At 47.9% G+C, this 18,822-nt stretch overlaps 1 protein-coding gene across 7 annotated transcripts in view; it reads right to left on the reverse strand.

The window, feature by feature from the left end:
• Window positions 1–6,661: 6,661 nt before the first annotated feature.
• Window positions 6,662–18,822, reverse strand: part of SUSD6 (sushi domain containing 6) — a 99,449-nt gene continuing 87,288 nt past the window's right edge. For all 7 annotated transcript variants that reach the window (XM_074909693.1, XM_074909686.1, XM_074909687.1 and 4 more), the window contains 4 exons: window positions 18,096–18,293; window positions 16,044–16,182; window positions 14,411–14,832; window positions 6,662–12,570 (listed from right to left, as the gene is read on the reverse strand). In XM_074909693.1, coding sequence (XP_074765794.1) covers window positions 12,545–12,570; window positions 14,411–14,832; window positions 16,044–16,182; window positions 18,096–18,293 — 785 coding nt within the window. In that variant the 3' untranslated portion in view covers window positions 6,662–12,544. The remainder of the gene's footprint in view (window positions 12,571–14,410; window positions 14,833–16,043; window positions 16,183–18,095; window positions 18,294–18,822) is intronic.

Raw genomic sequence — 18,822 nt, forward strand, 5'->3', positions numbered from 1 at the left:
CAAGGAGTTTCTGGCCCAGGCCAGGTGAGTATGTTTAGGATGGGCTTGCGGCCCTCTGCAGATGGGCATGCCAGGCTAGAGCCTATGGAGAGGAGCGGCCTCCCAGCGCACCCCGAGATGCTCTCTCCGGGTGGGCCAGGAGCAGCAACCCTGCTGCCATCCACAACGGCAGCAGAGCACCCAAGCCACGCTATTTCAGATTTTGTCATCTTGAGAGTCTGTTCTGGCTTAGGTGGCCTGGCAGTTGCATTTACCTGCTCCTTTTCAACCTGGCCACTCTTGCTGGCACCACTGAAGACATCTGGCAGTGCTAACGGAGGCTTGTTACAATAAGAAGAAAGTCCAGCTTAGGAATAAGGTTTGCAAGGCCCCATTCTCAGGCAAGCGTTTGACATTTCATAAAGCGATCACACTACATCTTAAAACCAGTCAGCTTCCCCTACGCCTGCCCCAAGGCTTCGCTAGTATCTAACTGATGGTGGTGATCCTAATTTCTGGCCTAATGTCCATCAGGGCTGGTTTAGAGCCGTTTATCTCTGTAACAGTGCTCTGGTTGCTAAAGTAGATTTGTTGTGATTTTTTTTTTTCCCCCCAAAACATGCATTATTTTGATCTTAAATACGAATAACCTTTTCTCTATTCCCTCCCAGAATAATTTTTCGTTTCTGGCCGGGCGCTAGGTGGGGGTGTGGGACCGCCGGGGCCGGCCCAGCCGCCGCTCCGCGGGGCAGCGCCGAGGGCCCCCCGGCCTCCCCGTCCGGGGTTTGCCCGGCACGGTGACCCCGAGAGGGGACCATCCCCGACAGGTTTCAAACCAGCATTGGGAACTCAGGCGAAAGAAAGCCTCATGACGTTAGACTGAGGTCAACTGCGTGGGACAAGCACTCCCCCCTCATCCCCCAGCGCCCCAAAAGGTCACGTTTGGGTCGCACGGTGTCACCCCCGACATTGCTAGAGGCAGTCTGGAAAGACTGCTTTCCTCTCAGCCCATTTACACCCCTTCCTTGCCACCTCGGCTTGTGGGCTAGCAATAAGATAGATGGTTTGTGCTCCTGTTGGGAAAGGTCAAGATTTGCGTCCTCAAAAAACGACAGAAAAATCCCCGGTATAAAATGATGAAGATGGCTTTGTACAAACACTGAACAGGACAGGAAACAAAGGAAGAAACATATAATCTGCCTTGATCTCTCATAATTGTTTCTGCCAATTACAGGGGCAAACTACAAGGCATTAATCCTTTGTTCTCAATTCACAGGGTCGGGGACCAGCCCAACAACTGATAAACCAACCAAAACACCACCACACTTTGCTCCCTATTGCATTAGTAAGCCAGAAAACCTAATTCCAGCGCTTCAGATGTATCCCAGCACCACATGCCGTTCCCCTGCATCCAGACCCCTTCCGTGCTCCATTCAGTTGCATTTTTACCACCTTGTTCTGAAATGACCGATTTTGTTGCCAAAGTGCAGCGAGGAAGCAAGCTAACCTCCCTGCACCACCCTCCCAGAGGCCCGCTGACTTGTCTTACCCTGGGAACAGCAGGGCCTCCATTTGATTCCCCAGGGCACAGCCCTGACTGGTTTATCTCAAACTCGTTAGCCACAAGGCAGAATAAGAAGAGGGCGATTATGTAGCAGGTGTTGCCCTTGGCATTACGCTTCCACGATGAGGAGGATCAATATCTCTGAATTACCATTTCAGCTATTCCCTCTGGGCACAGCCTGCACCAGAATAAAGGGGCCATCCCTGGTCCCTCCCTGGGGCGACGACTGGATCACCACATGCAGAAGTAACAGGAGCTCGTGGTTAAAGCAAAGCGCTGGAAGAAGACGTGCTGAAGGTGTCATTAAGAGCGTTTGTTTGTTTCCCTGCCTGCAGCACAGCCTCTGGTATGACCTGGAGAAGGTTACTTCAGTTTGCTGTGCTTTATTTCCCCCCACTCCCATCAACAGGGAGAGCGTGGGCCTTTCCACCCACTGAGATGCCATGAAGATAAATCCCCAGTTATTTGTAAGGCTGTTGAAAAAGCACCACAGAAGAACAAGAGAAATACGGAACAGTTTCTGTAACAAATCAACTATTGTAAAGCTTCCCGGAGGAAGCAATTATTTGGAGCCAGGTTATGTTTATGAAGGGAGACACAGACTGTGGGATGGTAACAACTTTATCTGCACAGCTCAACCCAGGACCATGAATCTCTTGAAAACAGCTGTCACAGGGACATTTCTGCCATCCTGCACAGGCAGCTCATGGAGATGGAGGAAAGTCATTTGAGCAAGACTGCTGTTCCGTCCCACCCGCAGGGAGCCCCACACTGCCCTGCGGCACCCAGGGACAGGAACGTGAGGTGGGCAACCCAGGGTTAGGCTTCCTCTTCTGGCTTCCATCGGGCTTGTCCAAGAGGGCTTCACTGCCTAAGTTTTCCTCCCTAGGAAAACTCTGCTACTCCCAAACCTGGTTTCTGGTCTCCTCAACATAAGACTTTAAACTTGGGTTTGAAGATGAACATTATACACTTTCTAAATATGGGTAGCGCGTTAGCCCTTCCCAAGGGACGGCCTGCCTGATGGGCACAGCCAGTGCAGAAGTAAATCCAGCTGTGTGCCAGATGCAGCCAGCCGCTCTGCCCAGCCCAGCCCCAGCTGCCATTGACCTGGAAGGAGGAACATGCACCACCACCGCCAGCTCTCCAACCCGTCCTTTATCCTTCTCCCAGCCCCAGCTGCTGCTGAGCTGTGGGGAGGTGGCAGCCCTAGACATGGCTGGGGAGAGACACCCACCTGCCACTGAGGCCTCCTCGGTGCTCACAGGTGTCCAGAGCATGCTCCAGCCCACTGTGGGTCCCTCCTCCTTCCCTGAGAGCTTCAGCCCTGCACCCAGCAGCACCCGACAGCCTCAGGGCTGCTGGGCACTGTGGTTTGGCACATGTGGGGACAGGGATGACATGTTGGCCCTATGAAGCAGGTCCCCCAGCCTCACTTGGGATCCACAGGCCTGGAGGACAAAGCCCACTTGATAGGCAGAGCTGCTAAACACAGCGTGGTATCAAACAACACCCCCTAAGGTAGTTACAAGGACACCTGAGCAGCATGCCTGGAGAAGCTAAAGGGAAGTTGCTACAAGTATACTTGAAACTGCTTATGTACAGGGACCTGTAATATAAGACATTTAGCTTTAACATTAGACATCACTCGTATTTTACTAGCTTTTCTTTTTCCTGTATTTTATTGTAATGTATATAATTTCATTTATACTTCTTCATAACTACTCTCTGTAGTCATTAACCAGTTACCCACTTGTAAGATGTTTTAAAACCTTTAACTCCTTGCCTAGTAAAGATAAGACAGACCTTGGACAGTCTGAAAAAAATTCCCTGAGTACATCCCTAATAGCAGGAATCTAAAGAAAACAAGTGCCTAAGACGACGCCAGTGTCAAGATAAGTGACTGAAAACCGGACTAAACTAACTACCTTGGAACAGGAGCTGAAGGACGAATGAAGTAACTCTGTGACCATATACAGACACTAGAAACCTGATGTTCACTAACAGACAGTGTGAGAAAGGCTGTGTGGACCCCTAAGGAGGGAAGAAGACCCTCACTCTATTTTAACTACACATGCTCAAGACTATGCAAATAAATTTGAAGAACCCATTAGCATAAGACTGCCTTTTCTAAGAAATCTAATGCATATGTATGCTTTTTGTGTATATTAGAGAGTTTTGTTAGTAAGTGTGGTACTTGTGGTGGAGGGATCCCCGGTGCTGCAAATAAAGAATCCCTGCTGAACAGTTATACTCGATCCTGACCATTGAGTGAACCTCTTTGTTTCAAAGCCAATAAGAGTGTTTGTGCCCTCAACACCAGTGTGTTGGCACCACTCTGTCTCCTCTTTGTCCCAAAATCTGGTTTGCCTTTTTTTCCCCATGAATGTAACATGAAAAGCCTGAACTGTCCACCACAGACCCACCATGAGCTCAGTGCAGGCCAGATGAGAGAGAGGTGCCAAAGGACAAGCACCTAATGCCCAGGTACCCTCAGGGCTCCTTGGCTCTGCTGCATCCCAGCCCAGCTCTCACTGAAGGTTGCTGGTAAACATCCTCCTCCTGCAAAAGGGAAAAAAGAATCAGAAGTCCATTATGTTTTTCCATTCCTTCCCTGCACTCTCAGATGCCAGCTTGGTGCTGCGAGAGAGACCACTGCAGTTTCGCCAAGCACCGCAGTCGATGAGGGATGGGGGCTGGCAGCGTATCCCAGCTCTCTTCTCCAGTGGCTGCACTTGTAAGGGGCCCTTGGCACGGCCCTGGCAGGTGAGGAGAGCGCAGACTCTTGTTTTGTGAAGCATAGGACTTGTTGGCATGTAACCTGCTGGCATTCTTCTGCTTTCAGGAGGGGGAATCTGCATTTTGTGACACCCTTAAAACAGGTGAGAGGCTGGGGGAGCTGTTAATGCAGGGGATGTCTCCAGAAGGGGCAAGGCTACAGTACATCAAGGGATGATTTGATAACACAATCCCGCTCCACAAAGCTTTCCAGCAGGGACATGGCTACATGCAGCAGCCAGAGGTGGCGAGGAAAGGCTCCAGATGCACTCGGTCCTGTTAAAGAGTTAAAGCATGTGGTTGTAACGGGGCTGGTGTGTTCCTGGAAAACCCACACGTACAGAACATCCTGTCTGGGAGCTGGGCATATAGCGCGCCAGCTGGCAGGACGCCTGGTGAGGGCAGGAGCCCATCTATCCCCTTTCCTGAGCAAAAGCGGCTTTGTGGCGGGGCCGCTTTTCTGGAAGCGGAGGTCTTCCTGCAGGCCCTGGCCTTTCCGCCCTTCAGCCAAAAAGCCAACGGTTAAGGAGGATTTCCCAGACCACCCACCTCAGGCTGGCTTCCCTCGGGCTTGGCTCCCACAGTCATTACAGGCACAAACCAGAGGTGACAAATAACTCCCAATGTGTCTAATAGATAAGAGGTGCAGAACAAACCACACTGGGCACGTTCCTGGCTGCCAGAATTGCTGTGGCAGGAGACCACAGCCCAGTGAAAAACAATAATAATTTAAAAGCAAATCCTGGAGGCCACTGACTCCCACGTGCCAACTGTCTGCTACAGGAGGGCAGGCACAGGCCACAGAGCTCCAGTTTCACAGTGACAAAACTACAGCAAGATCAGTTTACTGTGTGGGAATATTTTAGGGAATAAATGGAAATGGGCAGAAAGTAGATGTCACCCCTTCCCTTCTTTTTAACCTGCCTGTTCTTCTGCAGAGGATAAAATCATCTATGTAAACATACAAAAATCTCATAACTTCAAGGACTTTGCTTTGAACAAGTTGCCAAAGGATCTTCTCTCTCCTTCCCGTTCCTATTACACTACCAATAGATTTCCTTAAAAGAAAGGAATGTTCATTTGTTCACTTGCCTCAAGGGCAACGTTACCTTAGGTCTTTGAAGCAAAGCAAACAGCAATAATAAAAAAGGACTGTATGTAGCACTAACAGAACAACGGTGTCCATTCCTCCAGTTTCTGCTGCTGCCACCATCCTCCCAGTGCAGCACAACCATCAGAAGAGGGAAGAGCAGAGCCTGCACCCAGCCTCACCTCTGCATTCAGACCAATTAGCCATCCATTACCTTCACCTCTTCCTCCTTTCTGAAGTCCTCTCCTGCCAGACATCATCTCTTCCTCCCCTCCCCTCTCCCAGGGTTAACAACTTGGCCAGTCTCCCCTGACTTACAGCTCCTGAGGGCCCCGCCGATGGAGACACCGCGGCAGCTGTCAGCTTTGGTGCCGTCGTGGCCAGTGCAGGCTCCAAGCCCAGCAAGCAGCGGACTGTAAGAAAACCATGCAGATGGCGCTGCAAACGCTCCTCAAAATGCCTCTTCTTTCCTTACATCAAATCCCGATGCAACTTTGTTCCCTCTTTGAGGGCCCACCCCAGCTTTCTCGAAGCCCACATCTCCGGACACATCAGCCCCTCCTGCCTTATCGCTGTTGCCTTTCCTCAGGCCCTGGCCCAGCAGGCACACGCTTGCTAGTGCTGCTGTGGGAGAGCCAAGGAACTGCCACGTCCTCCTCCCGGCTCACATCCTTTCTCCATCGCTGCAGATCGTTGCTGCGTGCTCCTAAGTAACTCAGACTTGCAGAGACTACATTTTATCTGGGGGAGCAGAAGGGTGAGAGCACTTGTGGGGGTCTTTCTGCACCACAACCAGTAAATTGCTACACATGCACACACAGTGCTATTGAAAATCCCTTGCCCAGCCTCATGCATCAAGCCTGCGCATTAGACCAGGAGACTCCTGGGCATCTGCTCAAAACAACTGCTGCGAGCATCAGGCAAGACAAGACAAGAGATCCTGGTGGCACTTGAGTGCTCAGAGCCCTCCCAGAGCAGCCTTGCACCAACCTGGCCCAACTTCGCACGCAGTTATATGCAGGCACACCGAGGGTGGCCTTTGCTTCTGAGAGTGGAGGGTATTTTTTGAAACAGATGATCCTTCTAAGGCTGCACCAACCCTGTACCTCCCTCCCCAAGCCACCTGAACATCCCCAGCTCTAGCTTCGTCCTGATCTTCACATGGAAGGCACTGCACTAACGATCTGCTCGATTTCCAGTCTACAAGGCCCAAGCAGTTAAAGAAAAAAAAATACACAAGAGATTATAGCTTCACTTCAAAAGAAATTTTTTTTAATTTAGAAATGCAGTTATATACATAGAACAATTAAATTAAACTTTGTACAAATATTAAAATACTATCTTCACACCCACTGCAATGTACAGGATACCAGAAAATATATATAAAATAAAGCAAAATAAAACCAGTTGAGTGACATCCTGCACAGCATTGATTATGGTTGTGTTTTTAAATCCCACATATATATGGAGTACCATTCTGCAAATAATTCCATAGTGGTGCAATTCAGATAAAAAGAAAACACAAAGGAAAGAAGAAAAGATTAATGCACAAAGGCAATCAAGCTCCCCTTGCGTTTGCATCAGCGACTACCAGCAGTCTACCCACCGCATCACAGGACTTCTGCTTCACAGACAACTTCACCTTCTTTTCCTTTGGAAGGACACAGATTTGAGAATTGGATCTAAACCACTTTCCAGCACAACTCTGTTGCCTCTGTCCTTGCTCACTTGAGGACAGAAGCAAAAGCAGAGCTTACAGAAAGTGTATGCAGAGCATCATTGGAACCATTCTGGTGGGTACATATATCCATAAATCATCTGCAGAAGGTTGAGTTTGGAAGCAGTGCTGAACACACGGCCCTGAAGAGAACTGTGGGAAGTGACGTGCTCTGTCCTGGTGTGGAAGGGCAGGAGGCAGGATGAAGGATTGGAAAAAGGCTTATTTCCCGTATAAAAATACGCCTTAAAATGAAGCCTGCTCTAGGAAACCTCTCCGCACTTTCAAAGCGTATCATAGAGAATAATGTTTTCTAATGAAGTTCTTCTGAAAAAAAAAAAAAAGGTTTTCGCAAAGAGCAAGTTCAATCTGCAGTTCCCGGGTAAGGACTGAAGGGTGAGGATGGGGTGGGGCAGGATGTGCAAAACAGATGGGATTTATTGCATTTATATACAGAAACCAGAAAGTGAAATTGATTTGCTCTCGTTATCTGGATAGAGTAATAAGGCAAGGTTTTGGGTTTTTTTTAAACAACTGCTATCAGAACAGTAAAACCAGGTTTTGCAAGTATGTTTTAAAAAGGTCAGCAAGGAAATCTCCAACCAGTTTTATGTTAAATTTTTTTTTTTTTTTTTTTTTTTTTTTTTACACAGCAAGCCTGCTGGTGTCTGCTAAATCATCTAAACAAAGCACAAGCTTCCTTAAAACCAGTCACAAATGCATTAGCTCATTAGCCTGCAGCATACCCGTTTTCAGTCACAGCTCTTCCTTACCCCCTTTCCTGGTGTTCCCTTTTCTGTGCTGCAAATGAATTAACCATCCCAGATTATTTCCAACAGCTGAGCCTGCTGCTCCCTTAGCCCCACTCCTCAGTATTGACCCAAGACATCCGCTTCTGGGAGCATCTTAGGAAGCTTCCTCCCAACACACATGAACAAGTTTCTTCCTCACACACCTGACCTCTCCATGTGCTGAAAGGTAAAATAAACCCTCCAGATGTGTTAACGATTCATCACACCTGATTTGGAGGAGAAATTCAAGGGGAGATGTCCAAGGGGAGAACAAGCAGCATGCTTGCCTGAGTAAGCATCCTTCTACACAGCAAGTTCCCTGGTGGTTAAGAAAAAGGATAAAAATGCATTAAGCTCTTATCTCTCCCAAACTCATGAAGTTTTAACTCAGCAACAACTCCACAGGCTCACACGCTGCAGCACGTCTTTCCTCCTGACTTATTTACATCTTCTGCAGTTCATGATGGGGACATGCAAGCTATTTAAAACCAGAACACACAAAACCATCTCTCTCGCCAATGCTGCCGACCCCCTTCAAGGTGGCAGGAGACTCTGACACAATCCAAGCTGGCTCATCGTTTGAGCTGAGCTTCTGACAGGAGACTGCCCTGCTTCCCCTTCAGATATTGTCAGCTTCGCTTTCTGGTTCTCTCAGGCTGGTCAAGTTCTGCAACACTTTGGCTGTAAACACTGCAGTAGGCTGCACTTTTTTTTTTTTTAAATTATGCAACCAAAAGGGAGCAAGGAGGCTTTTCTATTGCACATAATATTCTGAGTTACTGAAATGCCCTTTTTTTAACCTATCAGACTCCAAAAATACAGAAATCTTTAAGATAAATGCTATTTTTATTTTTCCAATGTAATTAAATCATTTTAATTTTCTTGAATATCACAGGAGCCAACATGTATGACAGAGCATTAGATGATTATGTCAGGAGTGTTAAATAAGAAAAAATGCTTCCCTTTGAATTCTTTTGCCTGACATAGGCAGGAACAAAGGTAAGGAGGCTGTGGCCCCAATCAGGAAAAAAAAAAAAAAGAAAAAAATTTACTGTGTTACATCTTGGAAGGCTGAACTGCTGTGCTCCCCCATCCACCACGCTGAGATCCAGGCTGCATCGACCTATGGCAACAGCCAAAGAGGACACACTTTGCTCAGAGGTAATGAATGCTCCCAAGACAGAGCAGAGCTCACAACTGAGGGATCTTTAAGCTTCAGCCCTTGCTCCCGTAAGTAAAAACAGGACTGTGCAATTTAGTTTTTCCTGAATCCCTGCCCAAAATACTTCCCAATCCTTCAGCCTCTGTAGAATTAAACCAAACACAAATGATTAACAATCACCTGATATGATAATCAGTAGAGTGAGACCTCGCTCCCCCTCCCACTTGAAAAAATTTGTCAAGCAGACCATCTTTCAGGTTCCTCCACAGCCATTCTACTTCATTTTGTATGAAAACATACTCTAGAGCTGAGGACATGGGCAAGAGGAGTGTGATGCCCCCAAACGGTTTCCCATGTTCTGGCTTGCATAGGTCCTTGGGGCCCGTTCCCACAAGTGCTGCTGCAGGGGACAGGCTCTTCTACAAGCGCTGCACGCACCAGCTGGGGTTACCAGCTAGCACAGCAGAGACTGGCCTGTGAGCTGCTGGTTTACCCTCAGCAAGCCAACAGAAGCTGCCTGTTTATGCCTGATCACAAGATCTACACTTGCATATTTCCCTCCACCTCCACATTTCCCCCTACTCCTCTGCAAAGCTATTTCCCACAATTTCTATAAATGAAACAAAATTAGAACACTCCCTCTTCTGTGTAGCCTGCTTCCTTCTCTTCCACACCCAAACTGAATTTTCTCTCCCAAACTGGCTTGCTTTACAATAGCAGAGAGAGGAGGCAGGGCCACACAGTATGTGCTTTCTGCTGGCAGAGCAGGCGCTCATCCAGGGCAAGGTCAGGCCTTGGGATCAGCTTCCAGCTTCACTATGGGATTCTCCCATCAACCTGGTGCTAACACTGAGTCAAAGGACTGTCCCTTGCAGGAAGGCAGCATGTACCTGACTGCTACACCGTGACTGCTGAGGGTCAGTTTGAGTAGACAGGACCTGAAATGCATAAAGAGCAACTCCTCCTTCTCAGAGCTGGTTAGGCAGCAGGAAGGAAGTCACATATTCTTCCCTCCACACTCCCTTACCACTATACTCGCTCGATCCCTCTATCTGCCCTGATAAACCAGTGAATGAGACAATTTGCTCAAGCTTAGACCATTTTCAAGGTAAGAGTTAAAAACTAAATACAAACATTCCCACACTTATGTTCTAAGATTCCAATAGCAGATGTGTAAACAACATTTGCCCTCTCCAGTGCTTGAAGCTGAGATGCCACAGCCCACTGTAAAACAACATGGGATTTTCACCATCCAAACTGAACAAAAAAATACCTAAACCAGGACAGGATTTATCAAATCCTGGTGTTAATGCAAGGTCACATGAGCAATAGGAAGGAATTTTAAAATACTGTATTTTTAAATTAATAACATCCCTCTAAAACAAGGATAGGGAAAATAGGATTCCTCCATCCACAGGCACACGCTGTCCCAGGTGTCCTGGGATTCAAGAGCTCATCAGGAACAGAAGCAGCAGGTACATGGCTGGATAATCTGGCCAAGCCCCATTTCCAGGAACCAGAGCTAAGCCACAGTGATGTTATACATAAAGGTGTTGTGTCTCTTCTACCACATGCTGTGACAGTACGTTCCTGGAGCAACAAGGATGAGGATGGCAAGGATCATAAACCAAAAGCAAAGCACTGAAGACAGCATCCCTATTTACCTGTACATTACCACACAATGTGTAAGGCCATGACATTTTGCTCCTTCAACTCAAAAATTTAGCAGCTTCTCACAGGGCAAACACTTCCCTGGTTACTTCAAGACAGTTATGACAAGGTACATGCAATCTAAGCAGCCAACTCTTCTTGCTGAAACCAATCCCATGGAACAGTGTCCAGACCTCCCTGGTGAAAAACCTTACAACCAGCACAATGCTTTTGTGATTGGATCACCTACCCCAGACAAATGTGGCTTCCTGCAAAAAGAGCAACCTGTTAACAGCAACCAGGATATTCTGACCTGCTGTAGATAACGGGGTGGGGGCAGAGGTATACATATTTTTGGATTTTCTTCTCCCTGCTATCAGAACTTGAAGCAATCTTCAAAACATAGGTTCAGGAATAAGCCAGGGTATCCTCTGGCACTGCTGTCACTGTAGTCAACCTTCCCTCACAGCAACAGGCAACTGCACTGTATTTAGAGAGACTTTAGAAATGCTGCTGGCCCCCCCACCCAAGGCAGCAGCCTTTCTCTGTGGGCCCACCGAAGCCCATGAGGATAAAACAGCACTCTTGCTGAATGAAGCTAGGAAGACACACTAGCCTCTGAGATGGCAGCTACCCAGGATTCAAGTACCAAGGTACCTACTGTGGCCGGAGGGGCAGTTTTGGATTGCACCAATGGCACTAGGCATTCACCACCTATGCGCATTTTTTTCTCTTGATATTTCCAGACACTGGACCACTTCCAGATTACATCTCAAAAGCATTACCTCTGCCTGAAGATCTGACCAAAGGAACCCAAGCTTTAGTACAGAAGCACCTCAACTGAAAAATCTTTGAGACACACAGCTCCTTCAGAAGAGCAGGGCCACAAATTTGGTTCCAGTCCTGATGCCTCAGTGAATGGGGCTAACTCATAGTTAATGCAGGGTTGGTTAACTGAAAAATCACATCCTCCAAGCTTTCTGAACTCTGCTAACCACTAGCCATTCTCCAAGGATCTTCTACAACCTAACACCAGGAGCTGCTCTGGCGCCAAACCAAAGCTGAAAGGGTTGTTTTATTGGCAGTACAGTCCCAGTCCCAGCTCCTGGAAACACAGCATAATCAAGTGGGCTGCATGGGTAGAGAAGGCTGGAGGAGACAAAAGTGATTTTCAGAAACGGACTCCTGCAGAGATGTTTTTTGAGAAGGCGGCAGAGGGCATTCCTACACGTTGGACTTAGCTTTCAGCACCCTAGCAGCTGCCCCTGAACTGGGATCCCTCCCAAGACCAGCTTCAGTCCCAGCGAGGCGTTTTGTCCTGCCCTATCACAAAGAGGATGCTGGAAGAAGAGCCTATATAACATATATACGTATATATAAACTGTGTCTGCACCCAGTGAGCAAGCGGTTTCAGCCCCTGCTCTCTGGGCAGCAGCAGGGCTAGAGAGGCTGATAAGCTGCAACAAGCCGGTGTGAGGAGGAGAAAGGCACAAGAAAAGAGCAGCTCTTCAGAGACTGCTGTCAAACATCTGGCTGGGGAAGAGGAGAGGAGAGCTCAAATCCACTCTGTTCCTTGAGCCCCTGATGCTGATGGAATGGGGAAGCCAGCGCTGCACCAACTCCACTGGTGCATCCAGGAGGCAACCTGGCAACATCCTTTGGATCTTCAGCTGAGGGCGTCTCTGCTTGGAGGTATCCAGGGCACAGCTTGCAAGGACGGGGAAGGCTGCACAGAGTGCTTCTGTCCCGAAGGCAGGGGGAGGGGCGGAGGAAGAAATCCAAGAGGGAGAAGGCTAGACAAACACAGCAGGCCTCATGCTTCCTTCAGTAAAGGAATATCTGAATGGTGGGAAGAGGAAAAAAAAAATAAAGAAAAAGTAATGAAAATTTTGCAGTTCAACACACACCCGAAAAGCTACTGTTGAAAGCAAGACAAGCTCCTGCTTCCATAACGTGATAACGCAGTGGTGTTCCTGTCATCACAACACAGCAGAAGAGACCTCTGGAGGACTCTGCTCCCACCTGCCCCTGCGAGTGGAACCACTGCCAACTCTAGCCTTGAAAATCTCCAAGGACAGAGACTCCATCAACCTCTCTGCCTGCCCATCTGGTCCTGCACTAATCTCCTAGCACAAAATATTTTCCTAATGCCCAATGTGAATCTGCCAAGTTGCAGCTTGTGGCCATTACCCCATGTTATGTCAACTGGCTGAGAAGAGTTTGGAGCCAAAGACTTTTCAACTCTCTGTAAAGTAAGTGTAGTCAATTGTTGGCTTGGCCCTCAGCTGCTCTTTCACCAGATTAAAGCAGCCCAGCTCCCTCAGTCGCTCCCCACAAGCCCCTGGCTATCCTGGCAGGCCTCCAACAGGGCCCATCCAGTTTCTCCACCTCTCTCTTGAACTGGGGGGGTCCCACAAGAAGGTACAGCATTCCCAGTAAAGCCTCACCAATGCTGTTTAGGGGAAGGTAATAACTCCCCTTAAGAAAGACAGTTTCCTCCTTTCCCTTGACCTCACCAATCTTTTAGTTCCTCAAAATGTCGAAGACATGTTTCTTACTGTGACAGTGCTGGTTGCAAATACAAGGATCCCACTTGTCCTTATCTAACTTAAAGAAATGCAGCCTCCTCCCGCAGCTGCAGTTTCCCCACCTTTGAGCCATAAGCACAAGCTTTATGGTCTCCTGCCAGGGGCAATGTGCTACTGTACAACAAGCCTCTATTACCTCTAAGGTAATACGTGTTTCCAGGCAGTGATAAAAATGACACAGTGCAGAGGCAACAACCTCAAATTTCTACACTGCAGATATCTTTTTAAGGTTCACTTTTGGATTTCTGCTGTTTACACACTTGGGATTTAATGCCCATCTCAGGACATGTTGCCATTTCACCCTTTAGCAGAAATGCCCCTTAACTTTTTACTGCAGGGGTTCTGGGTGGCATTACTACGGCTGTAGAGCTTGACACCATGGAAAGGAGAAGTTCTGCCCTCAGCTATTACAAGGCAGTTATGCTTCTTGCCTAAGACAAAGCAGCCTCTGCAGAAGCAACCTTAAGCTGCAGCTTCACATCCACTCTGGCTTTGTAAAGCCACTCCTTCAGGGCAGAAGTGAAGAACACAAGCTGCACTGAGTGTTTAACAGACCTGCCCTTCGTGCCCTGTACAGTGAGGTGAAGCACACCCCTTTTGGGTCTCCTCACACGCCAAGGCTGCAGCACTGTAGGCACTGTGGCAGTAAGCTGCTTACTGAAACAGTCTAAAAATGAAGAAGCCCAAATATCACAAAGGGTTTGCATTCCAAGCATATCCTCCCGCTCACACCAACTTGTTTCCCACAAACACAGCTATTTTACTGCATTTGCACTATGATGCTGGAGGCTGGCATTTCACCGCAAAGCCTTTGCTAGGACAACAACAGTGAGCAGCAGAACCCAACACCCTTTCCAGACTGGCTTAGACTCCCAGTCTGAGTGCGCCGCATACTACAGAAGAAGGTATTCAATTCTGCTTGCACATCTAAGTTGAGAAACATGCCATGGAGACTGGGACACCTCTTCTCAAAAGCCCCTCAGTGCCTGACATACATAGGGGCACTCCTTGTCATCTTCATCCTAGGCAGTCAACTGCAGAACCTACTGTTACGGGGGTTTTGTTCAGTACTCCTTGCCCAGGTCACGTACCATCTGTGTATTCCTCGGAGGAAGTGAGTGATAAAAGGCTCTGTATGTCACTGCTTTCTGAATCTTGGACCTCTTTGTGTACAGGCCTACTGCTAGCCATGCCAGCTACCCAGGAAGAGGTAGCAGCCTGATGCACAAGAACAGTTTCAGAGCGCTGAGAGCCACTGGCTTCACACAGTCCAGAACGTCCGGGAGCTTCATCTTCTCTGTCAAAGCTATTGCAAGCCCCTTGATCCTGCTGCTGCATCTCTCTGGCTCCATTCTGCCCAGCTCCCTCCGAGAGCACGATCTGCACTCGGGAGTCCGAGGGTGGAATGCAGTTCCCTGTGCTGCCATACACCGCTTCTTCATAGGATGGCAAGGCCACTTGGACACCATCCACCACGATAGAGACCTGATCTCCAGACACACCTTGGTCTCGCCTCAAAAAAAGAAAGGAAAAGGGAGGAAAAAAAGAAAAAAAAAATCAAGTTGAGCATTTATATTTTCATATATATGTTACCAAGAACTCCAGTAACCTCCCAGAGCAGAACTGTAATGCTCACCATTGACTTATTCAGGAGAGAACAGACAGAAACATGAATGGTGGCTTAACAAGGTCAAGCAACCACAGCCTTGCAGCCCTACTGTGAACTGCCATAAACATGAGCAGGGGCTATAATTCACACTGCCCGATGGATTTAGCAGCAAGAGCTGAAAAGGTTACAGTGCTTCCCACCTCACCTGCCTCCATAGCTAAATCTGACAAAGATCATGACTCGGAGCTCTCCGCTGTCACAGCTGGCAGGTAAAAAAAGAGCTCTGACCACCCCTCATTTCAGCTTGTTCCATTGCTATATTCTGCAACACCCAGTACTGCCTGTTCTGCCACCTTTGCTGCTGGTAAGATAACCTCTGTTGGGGTGGGGCAGACAGCTCTAATTGGCACAGCGTGATTTGAATCACCTAGGTTCATGAGTCATGAGATTGAATTTTCCTTTTCCAGTGGTTTGGACTTCTTCTGAAAAGAGCAGATTCCAGGACCCCACATCTCAACCCCCCACTGCTGGACAGCCATGTCTCCGCTCTTACTTAAGCAGTACCAGTAGCTGGTGTGGAAGAGAGTCCACAGTCTCTTTGTTGACCTCAGCTGGCAGCAGTGTTACAGCTGGGTCCCTCCTCTCACCCACAAACATGTGACAGGGAGGTTCTTCTGCCACAGCAAGGAACAACAGCAGATATGCATGTGTATCTGATCAGCTGCACTGCCTGAATTCACGTCCATAGGATCTCAGACTGGGAGAGATGCATCTATATACCCAGACACATACTTCAGCAGCTATCCAAGGCTAGAAGAGGCAGGAGACTGATCTGTAGCCAGGCTAGTAGGGAACATAACTTTTCACATTCAAAGACAAGTCAAAAGAGCAAGGAAACCACTCATCAGGTAGCACATTAGAATGGAGACTGCAGCTGGGTATGGCAGAGCACCATTTCAGAGTCCTGCTGGGCCATGGGGCAGAGGTGCCACTGATGTGGTTAAAACAGGAGCAGAGAAGAGAGGAGGTAAGTTGCTCCAAAATGAAGGCCTAAACCAAGTACCACAAAGAAACTAAGATGCTCCTAAGCCCCTGCAAATCCCAGCTATGCTTACCTGCTATGATGGAACGACTTCAGCTTTGGCTGCAGCAAAACAAACAGCACAACTAAGAGCAGAATCAGGGCGACAGAGCTTGCTGTGGAGGCTACTATGGACAGCGTGGGTACTCCAATTGTTGGAGGAGAGTCCTTTTCTACAAAACCAAGAGGAACACAAGGTAAAATGATCCACTCCCTTAAATCACTGTCATAAGGAAGGAAAGACATCCATATTGCCTGCCCTCAGGACTTATGCTTGGGTGCACACGTGGGGAGCCCCAGTTTTCCCATACAGCCAAGGCACACCCGCTATCTCTTACAGGGAACAGTTCAGAGCTCAAGCTGACACCTCTCCACCAGCTGTAAAGGGAACCTAAAATAAAACATGCACATACAAGGGTCATTTGGAAAACACAAGGCAAACAGAGAAGCAGCACCAGCAAGCCACGGGAACTGATAGATGGTGGTAAGGGTTATGCTATATATAGATCTGGCTGAGCAAAAACTAAAAAAATGTGCTGATGTCACTAGCAAGGACAATTATTGTCTAGCAAAATAAGCAGGATATTTTAGGCCGAACAATAGGAAAAGTTCCAAATAATGGGTTTTCTTGGCTAATGGAACAGCCTCCCAAAGAAAGGGGTGTAAGTCACCTGGCTGGGTATATTTAAGACACAGCAAATATTCAGTATCTCTCTCACACAAACATCTGCCAGGGAACAGAAGGGTTGTTCCTTCAGGATGCTGAGTTTTCAGTGTTAGATACACGTGCCCTGTTCACATTACGCCTTCCTCAGCTGTGCCATGTGACTGTACAGGAGCCAGTGTGGCTTTTAAGGCCCCATGTTTTTGATAAGGCCACTGATCCTTCAGGATGCTAGCGAAATCTAAGGAATTTCTGCTCATCACAACATGATCTCTTCAGTTCTGATGTAGGACAGGGCCACCATGCCAGAATGCCACCCAGGGAGCACTATCTGCAATAGCACAGCTTTGTTCTCCAGCCTGGGTGCAGCAAGAAGAAGGGGGACGACTGTGGAATGGAAGCTTATGCTGAATTTAAAAAGCCTCTTCTGGACCTAGCTGCTGCCAGGTAAACACCCAGATCCCTTCCTTATACATCACAGGAAAGAGCTGCTGGAGTGGCTGTGACAGACACTGAGAAGACAGTGTCTTTGGGACAGGACAGGATGTTCCAGAGATCACAGGCATGCGATGAGCTCTGTTAAGCGTAACATTTTGCTTAACGGATTACGAGACTTAATTTCAGAGTGTGCATCTTGCCGACTCAGGATGACTGAGCAGTAAGACACTATCAACAAGCCAAACTCAAAGAGGGGAGGGAGTTCTCCCTTTATCTAGTACACATGCTTTAAAACCAGAAGAGCTGTAGGCAAAGTAAGAGCTGTATGACAAACATTTTCCAGCAACCCTTTTTTACTTTCCCGCTTTGATGGAGGAATTCCTGTTCAGCTGGGAGAGACCCACAAAACAAAAACTGTCCACTTCCATTTGGAGAGAATCAGAAATCATTTGTCAGCAATGTCCTTTCCTGCCAGTACAGTGAAAAGCAGCACCATCAAGCTCTATGCCACAGGAGGCCAACAGTTACTTAACCTGTTGGCAAGGAAGATGTGCTCTACGTACTGACACACACAGGTGCTCATGCGGACAGGCGGGTACACCACTGAGGGAGAGGTACTGTCAAACCCATCAGGAACAAAACCAGACAGCATGGAAAATGCTCCAGTTAGGGCCTCCCCCACCTCTGGGATGACAGCTGTCAAAATAAGAGGCTCCACGTAAGTAACAAGTTGCCTCCTTTATACTCCTTTCCATGGGTTGTCTCCTTGCGTGAGAGACCCCAAGCCTGTATCTGATGAGTTGTTACAGAGAGACGTTTTTAATAAAGAGCTGTGATTGTGAGCTGCATTTACAAAATTGCTGGAGCAGTGAGAGGCAGCTGTATGGACTCCTCAGCATCACACTGACTCAGTGTTTAAGGGTAATCTGAAAAGCCAACGCAAGGGCTGTTTTGACTGTCCCACTGTAGTCTAGGAGCACTCACCCGGGCTGAGCCTGCAGCTGACTTCCATGGCTGGGTTCCACTCTCCATTCTTGCAGGTCAAGTATTTATAATCTCCTTTCAGCATGTAGCCTTCAACGCACAGATACTCTATGACACTGCCTGAAGTCAGAGGGTTGTTGCAGGGACTAGGGTGACATTTATAGCCTCCATTCTCAGGCTGCGGTGGCTGGGGACAATCTGGAAAAAAGAGAAAACATCATGAAGGATATGTCAGAGGAAGACATCTGTTGCACAATAGGTAAGGCACATAGGCAGACTTCCACCTACGAACACCCACTGAATTAAGAAACTACCAAAACCAAGAAGAAAGACTGTTACACAATGGCAGAGAACACTGCTCAGTTTCACCTCTGATATGTCTTCTGCGATTGCTAAATACTGCTTGTTATCCCAGTAGTACAATCTAGCTGGCAGACATCAAACTGGTGATATTTTTGAACAGTGACACAACAGAGATTCCCCAAGAGAGAGGCCCAGAAAATCCTTGGTGCTATCTTTTCCCCACAGCTGTTTCACTAGAGACTGGGGGTAACCTAACAACCAGACTTTCCTATTAGCCTGATATGGAAAAAGCACAAGACCTCCTACTGAAACGAATGAAGAATGCAAACACCCCACTGTACTAGGGGTACAACGTCAAGGTACAAAGCTGCCCCATAAGGCACCCTGGGAGCCAGTAAGAGCACACTGATTTTGGCTGTTTTAC

This window comes from Athene noctua, chromosome 6 (genome assembly GCF_965140245.1).
Source record: "Athene noctua chromosome 6, bAthNoc1.hap1.1, whole genome shotgun sequence".
NCBI classification, from domain to species: domain Eukaryota; kingdom Metazoa; phylum Chordata; class Aves; order Strigiformes; family Strigidae; genus Athene; species Athene noctua.